This window comes from Medicago sativa, chromosome 2 (genome assembly GCF_051527215.1).
Source record: "Medicago sativa cultivar Bolivia chromosome 2, Bolivia_mono, whole genome shotgun sequence".
NCBI lineage: Eukaryota > Viridiplantae > Streptophyta > Magnoliopsida > Fabales > Fabaceae > Medicago > Medicago sativa.
In genome coordinates, this window is record NC_140750.1 from 72244924 (window position 1) to 72259040 (window position 14117).

General features: G+C 32.0%; 1 protein-coding gene across 1 annotated transcript; it reads left to right on the forward strand.

The window, feature by feature from the left end:
- The first annotated feature begins 9512 nt into the window (after window positions 1-9512).
- LOC146950425 (G-type lectin S-receptor-like serine/threonine-protein kinase At2g19130) lies at window positions 9513-12158 on the forward strand. The gene has a single exon (XM_085746353.1). It carries the CDS (start codon window positions 9550-9552, stop codon window positions 12034-12036), a length of 2487 nt encoding a protein of 828 aa, XP_085602479.1. The 5' UTR covers window positions 9513-9549; the 3' UTR covers window positions 12037-12158.
- The last annotated feature ends 1959 nt before the right edge of the window (window positions 12159-14117 follow it).

Genomic DNA, 14117 nt, shown 5'->3' on the forward strand with positions numbered 1-14117 from the left:
AAGATTATGAGCAAGGATTAGAAAGACCCCATGAAACTTGGGCAAATATGGAAAAAGATTTTCCGTGTTACAATAAAAATGAGAATAATAAATATCCTCATATATATCATTCTTTTAATCCTCAGTTAAACAATATCACTGATATGATTAATTATCTAATAAAAAACTGTTGTAAACAACACCTTTCTCTTCAAGAAGGGGGGAAGAATAAGGAAAAGATTGAAGAAATTGAAAAAACTCTATTTTCTAACTATAAGAAATGAGTATAGAAGAAAATATAGAGTATCAACTCGAAAAATTAGATCAACTTATGGCTACTTTAGACATAAGTGAAAAAGATTCCATTAAGGAAGAATCTGAACCTAAAGATCTAGAAGATTTTGTCTACGACTTTAGTTCTGATGATGATTCAAAAGACGATGGAAATTTTGTTAAAATAGAACAATTAGAAATGGGCGAAAGCTCAGGAACAAAAAGAGGACCCTCTTATAATTGGAATGCAGAATTCCGTAGGGAATTTTCCCAAGCTAAATACCAAAAAATTCCTATGAGTTATATTCCCAAACATAGTGTAAACGATGGAAGTGGAATTTTAAATATTGATTGTGTTGACAATCTTGTCCAAACCATAAGAAGTTGGTATAATAAAAATACTATCCAGATACAGTTAGATAGTGACTTAAAAGGTCTAAGCCCAAAACAAATTTTTAATTATCTTTTGTGTAGAACAAAAGGTAATGCATATAAATTTCTGGCCGAAAAACCTGAAGAAGAACAAACTGCAGAAAACAGTATGGGAATGATCAATAAAATCTTTGAATGGCTTTTAAATGAATTCAAGGGATGGCAAGATACGGTAGACTCAAATACCGCCTTTAACACTGAAAAATTATGGAGAATAATGAATTTATCCATATGTAATCCCTGTTACATAGAAAATTATATTTGTGAATTTTCACAATTATATTATGATTTAAATAAAGACACTAGAGAAAACCAAAAGGTTGTCGAATTATTTTACCAAAAATTACCTATGTCTATGTCCCAAATAATTCAAAACGAATTTAACAGTGCAGTATCCTCAGGAACGGTTAAAGATACTTTAGGAGCTAGAATTTCTATCCTTAGAAATTGGATGCAAGAACAATGCCTAAAGAAACAATCAAAACGAGATGCACGAATAGGTTTGTGCTGCGATAGAATCCAAGGAAAAATTGGAGCATATGGTTGTGAAAAAACTAGGAAAAGAAGAAAATATCCTAGAAGAAAGAAATTTAAAAGATTTTCCTATGATAAAAAGAAACATAGGAAGAAAAGATTCTATAGAAGAAAAAGGGAGTACCCTAGAAAAAATAAAACCTGTCCTAAAGGTAAAAAAGCATGCACATGTTGGCTATGCCATGAAACAGGACATTATGCTAATGAATGTCCAAAGAAAGTTTCTAAAGAAAAGAAACAAGTTTTAAACATGATCTATAGAATAGGTTATGAACCAGTAGAATCAGACTCAGATTCTGATTGGGAGCAACAAAGTTTCTATGAACTTTGTACAGATTCCGAAGATGAGCAAAACCAAGATTTTGAGTAAAGGAAACCCTAGTGCTACCTTTATTAAAATAAAACTTCGTAAGAAGGAGATTTTAGCCTATTTAGATACAGGCGCAACATTATGTTTTGGAAAACGAAACATATCAAGAAATTGGGAAAGATTAGGAAAACCCAAAGAAATAATTGTTGCAGATAAGTCAAAACATCAAATATGGTTTGTTTTGAAAAATATCTCAATTACTATAGAAGGTCATGAATTCTTCATACCAACAATTTATCTCCATGATTCAGGATTAGATTTAATCATTGGAAATAACTTTTTAAAGTTATATGCACCATTTGTGCAAAATGTTAAAACTATTTCTTTACTTTGGAAAAATTTAGCAAACCCCAAAGAAAAAACAAAAGTTATAACAACAAAGATTATAACTAGAAATGAGATTATTCAATTAATTTCTGAAAATCTTATAAACCTAAAGAGTATTTGGGAAGAAGGTAAATTATTTTTAAATCTTGAAGAAATAGAACAAAAACTTGATGCTGTATGTTCAGAAGATCCTTTGGATAATCTGAAAAATACAAATCATGAACTTGTTACCATCAAATTGCGAGATCCTAATAAGGAGATTAATGTAAAGTATAAAATGCCTTATTCAGTACAAGATAAATTAGAATTTCAAAAGGATATAAAAGAACTTCAAGAAAAGAAGTTAATTACTCCATCTGCAAGTCCACATTCAGCACCCGCTTTTTATGTGACAAATCACAATGAAATAAAAAGAGGAAAAGCTAGAATGGTGATAAATTATAAGAAACTCAATGATGCTACAATCGGAGATTCTTATAAATTACCACGAAAGGATTATATTTTGCAAAAAATAAAAGGATGTGATTGGTTTTCATCTTTTGATGCAAAATCAGGATACTATCAAATCAGACTTTCAGAAGAAACTAAGCCTTTAACAGCTTTTTCATGTCCACAAGGACACTACCAATGGAATGTTCTTCCATTTGGACTAAAACAAGCACCATCTATATACCAAAGATTTATGGATAATGCTCTTAGAGGATTAGAACATATATGTTTGGCATATATTGATGATATTTTAGTTTTTACAAAAGGAACTAAAGAACAACATCTTAAAGATGTAGAAATTGTTTTAAATAGAATTTCAGAAAAGGGAATTGTTATTTCAAAAAAGAAATCACAATTAGCCAAAAAAGAAATCGAGTATTTGGGCCTTATTTTTAAAGAAAATGGCACCCTCGATTTATCTCCACATGTTCAGGAAAAAATTCAAGCTTTCCCTGATGAATTGAAAGATCGAAAGCAAATTCAAAGATTTTTAGGATGTTTGAATTATATTGCCAATGAAGGATTTTTCAAAAATTTGGCAACTGAAAGAAAGATTTTACAGAAAAAGATATCTGAGAAAGTTCCATGGTCATGGACTGAACAAGATACTCTAACTGTAAAAACTATTAAAAGAAAAATTAAAGTTTTACCCAGCTTATACAATCCGATAGAAAATGATTTTTTAATTGTTGAGATTGATGCTGATAAAACAACCTGGGCAGGTTGTATGAGAGCTCTACCTAATGGTAAAGCGATACTGAATCTTGATGATTCGGGAAACTATGTTGATGATGTAACCCATCAACAAGGAATGAAAGATACTGGAGCAACCCAGTACGCTAAGTCTAGTAGCTCGAAAGAGAAATTAGACAAACTTTCTGATTCATCAGAAAAATTAGTATCAAAAGATACTAAGATTGATTATTCTTATGAAAATATTAAAAATAAGATAAAAGATGAAGATCTTTTACTTTGTAAATATGTTTCCGGATCATTTACAGATACCGAAACAAGATATCCAATTCATGAATTAGAAACATTGAGTTGTGTTAAAGTTTTAACAAAATGGCAAATGGAATTAATTCCAACCAGATTTTTATTAAGAACAGATTCCAAATATGTAACTGGATTTTGGAAATATGACCTTCGTGTCAATTATAAATATGGAAGACTTGTAAGATGGCAGATGAAACTTCAACCGTTTCACCCATATATTGAATATATAAAATCTGAAAAGAATTGCTTCGCAGATGCACTGACAAGAGAATGGAAGCAGCTATAAAGACGCTACAGAATTCTCTCAGACAAAAACAGGAGCAAATTGCCTCTGCAAAAAATCGTCTAGAAACTCTTCTTTCTGAAGAGGGGGAGATGATATTAACAATTCAAAACCTTGAAAAACTGTGTAAAAAAGAAACATCAACAGTTTCAGAATCTAAAAATAGTGAAAACTGGGATCTGCTTGGTCAAGATTCTGGAAAGTTCAACTACTATGTAAAATACTCAGCTCCAAAAGAGTCAAACATCCCAATTGAGTCAATAGAACCAAAAGGATGGAAATCCCCAACAACTGTCCTTGCAGATTTACCAAAAACATCTTGGGCTGATAAAGTCGAAGAAGATGAAAGAAAAAATGGAAAAGAAAAAGAACCCATTGATCAGCAAACAAGTCAAAAGATTGACAGTCAACTTGGAGGCAAAAAGAAAGCTTATGTAATTTTTGATGGACCTATGAAAGGTATCTACCAAAACTGGGAAACCACAAAGTTACATACAAACGGCAAAAATGTCAGATACAAAGGATATGAGACCCTTGAAGAAGCCAAAACAGCCTACAACGCTGTTTACAAGGAAGTTGCAACAGCAAACAATATAGTCCAGCCATCAAAAATGGAGACTAAGAAGAAAATATCTGTAGATAGAATTATCTATGGAGAAAGTAAATTTGTTAAAGAAGTCACCATTGGAGACTACTACAAAAACTGGAGATGGTTAACCAACTACTCAGAAGAGTTAAAAACAGAATGTTTTTATCCTAGCAACAACGGGATAGAAGTAAAAGCTGTAACAGTCCCAGGCGTAGGAAAAGAATTAGTCAGATCATTCTATGATTGTGGAATGATTAAAACAATGTATCTTCAAGAAGATGCAGGAAGGAAAATTCATGAACTAGAACTTCTTCCAAAAGATATAGGCGAAATCGCTTATAAGTTCAACAATAGCTTTGCAAAAGGTAAAGAGTTCTTTTTATCTTTTACTTCAACCTATCCATGGTTTGAAGACGATGAAGTTATTAAAGCCAGACACTTAATCAAGATTGGCATTTCAAATCATTCATATCCAACAAATGATGGAAGAAATGTAGATCCAAGACCAGAATGTTTTCTGCATCAAATGGAAAAATTCTATGATACTCTCATCAGATTTGGAGTAAAATTACCAAACTTCAGGGTAATTACTGCAAAAGAAAGTTTTCTAATCTATAGTGATTCAAGGAAACAAGCAAAAGAAGAGCATCTTCAGCAAATCCTAAAGTTTGAAGAAAACTTTAGTGGGCTTGAAGCAGACTTGGGCCATCTACCCGACCCAATCCAACAGGAGTGCTGCCGACACTTTCAAAAATACAAAGGACACCAATGCAAGTGGTGCGCAAAGGACATAAAAAACGTGGCCGACAAAGAATCGTTGTATGATAGTGACATATCACCAAATAACGAAGAAAATGTAGAAAGTTAGTGGGCATGGGACCCATTTAGAGATAAGCCTTATCTCTAAGGCAATTATGTAATCTACTTTTCTGTATTTCTTTTGTCATATAGTAAGCTGTAGCCAGCTGTAAGGATGGAGACGTAGTACCTATCTGTAAGTCTCTATGCCTATAAATAAGAGCCTTGAAGCTCATTTGTATTTACCATGTTTTGAAGCAATATAAGTTATATCGTTTGATATGAGCTTGCCTCTTAGTTTTTAGAACTAGTGGTCCTATAGTGGTAAAACACTATAGTTGAGAATTCTTGAGGTAATACTCTGGAGGAATTCGCCCTGAGTTGGGATAAACTCAATACAAGCAGAAAAAACTGCTGAAGATCAGATTGCTGAAGCAAAACAACCCATATTTCTGAAGAAAAATCAGGTATGAATTTATCAAAATTATTATAAAATATGTCTGAAGTTTCATATTTTGAAGGAACATCTAGTTATCATGCTGATAGCATAATAGATAATAAAATTGAAGAAGCAGATTTGTCTTTAACTGCTGAAGAAAATTTTAAAAGAAAGTTTAGTAAACTTAAGGAATTTCTGTCAAGAAAAAATATTCTAAAATTCGGAATAATGGTAGGAGAGGAAGCAATTCCAATTGAAACAACTAATGGAAAAATAGTTATATCAACTATAGATAAACAACAAATCGATAAAAGACTTGGAAAATTTTCTGAAAACGAGAGAAAAAAGATTGGTTATATTCATATATCAACCATTCAAATTCTAATCAAAAGTACCTTCATGAAAGGTATTGATTCACCTCTAGAAATAGCTCTAGAAGATTCTAGAATTAGAAATAAAAAACAAGCAGTAATTGCAAAAGGAAATTGTAATCTAAAATATGGAAAGATAAAATTTGATATAAATTTACAGATGGGATTATCCCTAAAAGATATAGATTTGAATAAATCTATAGTTTTTCATTATAAGCTAAAAGATTCAACATTTATGAAAGAAGGTAATCATCCTTTTACAATTTACTACAGAATTAATTATGCTTTGAGTAATTCACATCATAGCATAGAATTCATAGGAAAAGAAACAATTCATATTGATGAGTTATTTACACCATTAATTACTTTGGAAACACCAATATTTAAAGATATCACGAGAAATAGTTTTTCTCTGATAGAAGCAGAAAAGAATATGTTTGAAGAAACAGAAAAACCGTTGTTTAGAAGCCAAAGTCTTCGAATAACATCACCAAACAAAGATCAAAAAGATTTTAACAAATCATTAAGTTCTCAAACCATATTTGAAGATGATACTTCATCCTCATTCGAACCACCTAGAAAGGATTTCGAAATAAGCAGAGAAAAAGAGATTAAGGATCTGCATGATTCTATAAAAACTCTATCGATACAGGTTAATAAGATTAATCAAAGACTATAAAAAGTCAAAATGCCTGGTCTAACTCTTAAATCAGAATTAATACTTTTTAAAACTAGGTTACAACATCTAGTAAGTGATATAGAATGGTATTATGATCTAATATCATACAAACAAATAATATATAAAGCTCAAACTTTAATGAGATCTCATATAGATTTAATTGAAGGTCTGGTAGAAGAAATGCAAGAAAATCTCACAGAGATTCAAATGAAAAGAGCAAAAATTCTTTTAGAACCTTTTTGGGGCTTAGAAGGAATTGAATACCTTATAAACGAAGCTCGAGAAAAAGATAAAGCTCGAAAAAATTCCGCTGGTAATTCTGCTGAAAATCTATAATGCCTGGATTAAATCTAAAAACAGAGTTACAACTCTATAAGCAAAGACTAGAAGAAATAATTTCTGAAATAAATTATCAAAATACAAGAATTATATTAAAACAAATTCTTTTTGCTTCACAAGATTTAATAATCTACCATGTAGGTTATATTTCTAATTTATTAGAAGAAATAGAAGATTCGAATACTCTTACAAGTATTCAGCAAGAAAAGGCAAAAAGACTTTTAGAACCCTTTCAAGGTTTAGAAAAAATCGAAAAGATGTTAAAACAAATAAAAACTGATCAAATGTTAGAACAAGAAAACCTCCGCTGGAGAATCAACAATTAGATATGCCTGGACTAGATCTTATAACAGAATTAAGACTCTTTAAGAAAAGGCTAGAAGACATAGTCTCTGAAATAGAATTGTATTATGAAAGAATTGTTTTTAAACAAACTCTTTACAATTCTAGAGAATTTGTTATATATCATATAGAATATATTGAAGATCTATTAAGAGATACAGAAGATTTAGAAAATCTTACTCAGATACAAAAACAAAGAGCTAAAACACTCTTAAAACCTTTTCAAGGATTAACTAAAATCGAACAAATGTTAAACGAAGTTCGAAAAAATTCCGCTAAAAACCCCACTCCAAACCTGGTATCAGAGCAGGAAAACACAATCCTAAGGGATAAAACATGAAAATAAAAATAAAAAAGAAATTAAAAAATATTTTTTATATAAAACAAAAGCTTTTTAAAATCGTTTTTCCAAATAACCGATTTAAAAAGACATCCACGTGGCACTCTCCCATAAAGCCACATAAGCGACTTTTCCAAAAAAGTCACAAAAGCAACTTCACCATAGAAGCCCCCTTAAAAAATACAAAGGATCTATCTCTGTTTTTGATTTCACAACGTTATGAACTTATGGCCATTTTGGTGTTGATTTTCTTCCCAACATATTTTTTCTCTTTCTTAAATATCACTTTAGTCCCTTATCTTATTTGAAAAGTTTAGATTGATCATTTAACTTTAAAATTGATCAATTTGATCTCTTAATTTATGTAAGTCAACGCAACTTGGTCTCTTAATTTACGTAAGTTAAGAAAACTTAGTCCTCAAACTTATATAAGTTAATGTAACTTTGTTTCTTAGATGAATATGATAGTATATTTTCACAAATGAAAGGACTAAGTTGCATTAACCAAATTGGTCGGTTTTAAAGTTGATAACGAAACTGAATTTTTAAAATAAATTATAGGACCAAACGAAAGTTTTAAAATAAGTTAAAGGATCAAGATGTATTTAAGTGTTTTTTTTTTTTTTTTTTTTTTTTTTTTTACATATTTTAGTATTATCATGTTATTTCTATAACATTAAGACTTTGAATTATTTTTTTTTATATATCGATGTTCAGAAAAGTTAATTTTTTTCAAAAAACCAAGTGAGTAAAATTATTTTTTCAAAATGTAGTCAAAGATATAGCAAGTGGAAACTCAGTGGACAATAATTTTTGCTTTGAGAATAAAAGTACATTGTGAATGCAAAATCAGTTTATTGATCATCTTCTCACAAGTGTGAATTGAATTGGAAGATATTTCCACTTAATTTTCCTCAAGAATAGAAGATAGAAGAGACTTGTGTGCTCCAAAAGTCAAATGTCCAATTTGTGGGATAATAATCCAAATCTTTAGGTGGGCCTGTTACGAAGACTGCAAAAGATTTCTTATTGTTGTTGAGCTGTGGAGCACAAAAAAGGTTGAATAACTTGAACTTGTACAGTTGTACGTACATATAATAAAACTTTCTAGAAGTTATATTTGATTAACATTCTCTTATGTTGAAAAAATAGTCTTTTAAGAAAAAGGATGAAAGTGGCACTACTATGTTATAGTATTTGGCTCTACTCATGTCCTTGAAAGTGGCTACCAAATCTCAGCAGGCAAATATGATATAAGTGACCATATTTCAAGAACAAATATAACAAGAATACAATAACGAGATATGATTTCATACATGTCTAAAAAGTTACATAGTAAATACATATACTAATTAAGTCTTTGAAATAAATCTTATCAATTTTTTTTAAAGATCAAAATAAAAACTTTGGAAACAAAACTTTTTTATTTTAATGTGATCACATTATACTAAACTTTTTTATTTGACGGGGATTGTTATATAAAGGCTACGATCTCCGTCCCCAAACTATCATGGGAAACAGAGTTTTCTTCCCCGTCTCCATTTTTATTGGAGTAAATTTTCCGTCTGTGAATCCTAATATGACTATTTTCACGTATATCCCCACTTACGGATACAAATTGATATCAATATAGTAAAATGAAATTAACAATATTGTGTGAAGTGGAGAAAAATTAATACACACAGGAATAAAAGTGTCATGGAGTTAATAAATGCAGCAAGCTTTATGGTACTACTACCACTAACCTATGTTGCACTCACATGAAACTTACAACTAATGACAACGACTTAAACCATCCCACAAGGACATAGTAATTAATGCAATTATATGAAAAGACTTGCTTGACTTAATGTATAGAACAGCTTCCACTAGGCCCTTCATTACTACATTTTCCATCACAACTTATACCTATAATTCTTACAAAATTTATTTGTAGTTTCTCCATGAAAAAATCTTAGCCAAGTTCATTATGATGAAACCATGGTTTTGTCTTTCTCTTCTAACGTTCTTCTTCTCTATACACTTCTATCCTTCCCTTGCAGCTCTAACAACCATCTCAGCAAAACAATCTCTCTCTGGTGACCAAACTCTTATTTCTAAAGGAGGAATCTTTGAACTGGGTTTCTTCAAACCAGGTAATTCCTCTAACTACTACATAGGCATATGGTACACAAAGGTCATTCAACAAACAATTGTTTGGGTAGCCAACAGAGACAATCCTGTCTCTGACAAAAACACTGCCACCTTAAAAATCTTAGCTGGTAATTTAGTTCTATTAAATGAGTCTTCAAAACAAGTTTGGTCTACAAACATGAATGTTCCTAAGTCAGATTCTGTTGTAGCCATGCTTCTAGATACTGGAAATCTTGTTTTGAAAAATAGGCCTAATGATGATGTATTAGATTCTCTATGGCAGAGTTTTGATCATCCAGCAGATACATGGCTTCCTGGTGGTAAAATTAAGCTAGACAATAAAACAAAGAAGCCTCAGTATCTTACTTCATGGAAGAATAGAAAAGATCCTGCAACAGGTCTTTTCTCTTTGGAACTAGACCCTAAAGGAACATCTTCATATCTTATTCTTTGGAATAAGTCTGAACAGTATTGGACAAGTGGATCTTGGAATGGACATATTTTTAGTTTGGTTCCTGAGATGAGGTCAAATTATATCTTCAATTTTTCGTTTGTGTCGAACGAGAATGAAAGCTACTTCACCTATTCCATGTATAACCCTTCGATTATATCGCGGTTTGTGATGGATATCTCAGGGCAGATTAAGCAACTTACATGGTTGGAAGGTATCAATCAGTGGAACTTGTTTTGGGCGCAGCCAAGACAACATTGTGAGGCTTATGCTTTATGTGGTTCGTTTGGGAGCTGCACTGAGAACTCAAAGCCGTATTGTAATTGTTTGAGTGGTTATGAGCCAAAGTCACAGTCTGATTGGGATTTGGAGGATCACTCAGGTGGGTGTATGAGAAAAACAAGGTTACAATGCGAGAGTTCTGGTCACTCTAATGGGGTAAAGGACAGGTTCCGCGCAATCCCCAACATGGCATTGCCTAAACATGCAAAACCCGTGGTATCAGGAAATGTAGAGGAATGTGAATCAATATGCTTGAACAATTGCTCTTGTTCTGCTTATTCATATGATAGTAATGAATGTTCAATTTGGATTGAAGACCTCCTAAATCTGCAACAGTTACCTTCAGAGGATAGTAGTGGAAAAACTTTGTATCTAAAACTTGCAGCATCAGAATTTAGTGATGCTAAAAACAATAATGGGGTGATTATCGGTGTTGTAGTAGGCGTGGTTGTCGGCATAGGGATTCTCTTGGCACTTCTTCTGTTTGTCATGCTTAGGCGAAGAAAGAAAACAGTTGGAACAGGTAAGCCTGTGGAGGGTTCGTTAGTGGCATTTGGGTATAGAGATATGCAAAATGCGACTAAGAATTTCTCTGAGAAATTGGGCGGAGGAGGATTCGGTTCTGTTTTCAAAGGAACATTGGCTGATTCAAATGTGGTGGCAGTGAAGAAGTTGGAAAGTGTTAGCCAAGGAGAGAAACAATTCAGAACAGAAGTGAGTACTATAGGGACAGTGCAACATGTTAATCTTGTTCGTCTCCGAGGATTCTGTTCAGAAGGTACTAAAAGGATGCTGGTTTATGATTACATGCCTAATGGTTCCTTGGATTTCCATTTATTCTTGAAAAAGGACTCTTCTAAGGTCTTGGACTGGAAAATGAGATACCAAATTGCTATTGGAATTGCAAGGGGATTAACATACCTCCACGAGAAGTGTCGTGACTGTATCATACACTGCGATGTAAAGCCAGAAAACATTCTCCTAGACACTGATTTTTGTCCAAAAGTTGCAGACTTTGGCCTGGCTAAGCTGGTCGGACGAGATTTCAGCAGGGTCCTAACAACCATGAGAGGAACAAGAGGCTACCTTGCTCCGGAGTGGATTTCTGGCGTAGCTATTACAGCCAAAGCCGATGTTTATAGCTACGGAATGATGCTTTTCGAGGTTGTATCGGGTAGGAGGAACTCCGATCCATCAGAAGATGGTCAAGTTACTTTCTTTCCTACCTTAGCTGCAAAAGTAGTTATTGAAGGTGGAAGTGTCATCACCCTTTTGGACCCTAGGTTGCAGGGAAATGCGGACATTGAAGAGGTTGCGCGAATAATTAAAGTCGCTTCTTGGTGTGTCCAAGACAACGAAAATCAAAGGCCAACAATGGGTCAGGTAGTTCAAATTCTTGAGGGGATTTTGGAAGTGAATTTGCCTCCAATTCCAAGGTCTCTTCAAATGTTTGTTGATAATGATGAGAAAGTGGTTTTCTACACTGATTCTAGCTCAACTCAAAGTTCACAGGTAAAGAGTAACATCTCAGCAACCTCTCAAGTCCAAAGCAATATCTCATCTAGCTCCAAGTCCTCAGCAGAAAATTAGGTTGTCTTGTCTCTATTGTTATTTGTTGCTTATAGAAAAAATGTCATACTTGGATTTTAACAAAAGTAATTGTAAATTTGCAATGTATGGTTTGAATTAAGTGATTCTGTTCGGATAAACAATTTAATTATGCCCTTACCTATGTATTTTTTTATTGCATTTCAGATTGGTTAATTCAACTATTTGACCCCTGAAAAATGTTGTTAACATAATGACTTGAAACATCAGTGTTTAAACTTAAACCTTCAAGTACAAAATTTGAATTAACTAATCACACAAATCCATTCAACCTATCATAAGCTTGAAGAATAAACAATCTTCCCTTTGTTAATTGATTCATGGACTAAGGTAGGCATACTATGATCCTCCATGGTGTCTTGAAGAACCATATCTATCAAAACTTTTGAGTCACTTTGCACAACTAAGGTCTCTGACCTATGAAAGATGGATACAAACACGGACAACGGACACAACACGACATTGACACTGATACGTGACATTGATAATAATTAAAAAAAGTACAATTCAATGTAATTATATGTGCTGGTGTAGGACACCGACATGTACCCGACACTTAAACATGACTAATACGAATCAAAGCTTATTCAAGTCAAGAGTCTTTCATGTGCCATAGCCCATAGGCTAAGCAAAGCTTGGATCATCTCCAAATCACTCGACATTAATACATGTTGGTATCAGTATCAATCTGGGGTGTTGAAATAAATTGATGATTGTTGATCATAGAAAATTCAAGAGCTCTATTACCCCACCATACAATATTGTCATCCCCATCATCAGCTAGAGGGAGAAATAAGTCAAATATAACATGGTTAAAAATTATTTTTTTCAGAGAACATGATTAAATTAACTATTTATTATACCTAAAAGTCTTGATTAATACATAAATAAAGTATGTGATACTGCAATTATCTATTTTTTTATATTATATTTGATAAATTGTTGGTGTAATTGAAAAAAATGAACATGGTTCGTTATAATTTAAAAGTCAAAAATTTAAAACTATAATTTTAATCAAAACCAAAATTTCATTAAAAAAATTGTTCTTCATTTTCATGCATTGCACAATAAAAAAAAGTGTGGAGACGGGAGGTTAGTTATGATAACAAATGTATAATTTTCAATAGAGAAAATAAGATTCTTATCCATGTTCCTTAAAAAAAAAAAAAAAAATCGTATCCATGCTAGTCTTTAACTGTATAAATCATAAGGTTTATCAATAAATTTATTCTAATCACGAATCAGTAAAAAAGTTTATAATTTATTCTTGTGATGAATTAAGATATATGGTTGTATGCTAATTATAGTTTCTACACTAAAGATTTAACTCATTTTTTCTTTTATATAAAATCTAGGCTAAAATGATATATATTTTTTTTGGCTAAATTGCATTTTTGCCCCTTAACTATTTAGGTAGTATTGCTTTGGTTCCTTAATTAAAATTCGATTTATTTTGGTCCCTTAACTTTTCTCCGTTACACATTTTGGTCATTTATGTTAGTTTTAATTCAAAAACGTTAGGTTTTCTTTATTTTCTTCTGAAATTTTTCTGGGATTCTTGTTGTTGAAGGTTGATGGAGATGATATGAAGAGGAAAAAGAGGAGAAGAAGATGAAGAAAACCTAACGTTTTTGAATTAAAACTAACGGAAAGGACCAAAATGTATAACGGAGAGAAGTTAAAGGACCAAAATAAATCGAATTTTATTTAAGGGACCAAAGCGATACTACCTAAATAGTTAAGAGAACAAAAATACAATTTAACCTATTTTTTATATGAGCGTGTCTAAATGATTTAGATTTGTGCTTGTGATATGTAAGAATTATCCCTAATTATTATATTTAATTGCAACATGACATCCTTATCACCTAGTACTTACCTGTCCTTCACGGGTACCCCCAAAGTTTTCTTTGCCTATTCCGCCTTTAGTCCTCACTCACTCTCACAACCAAATTAAATTACCTTGGTCAACAAAAGAGAACAAAACACACGTTATTTATATATTGTTTATTATTTAAAAGACAAAAACAAAGGTACTTACTCATAAGTGCTTGTTTGTCTAA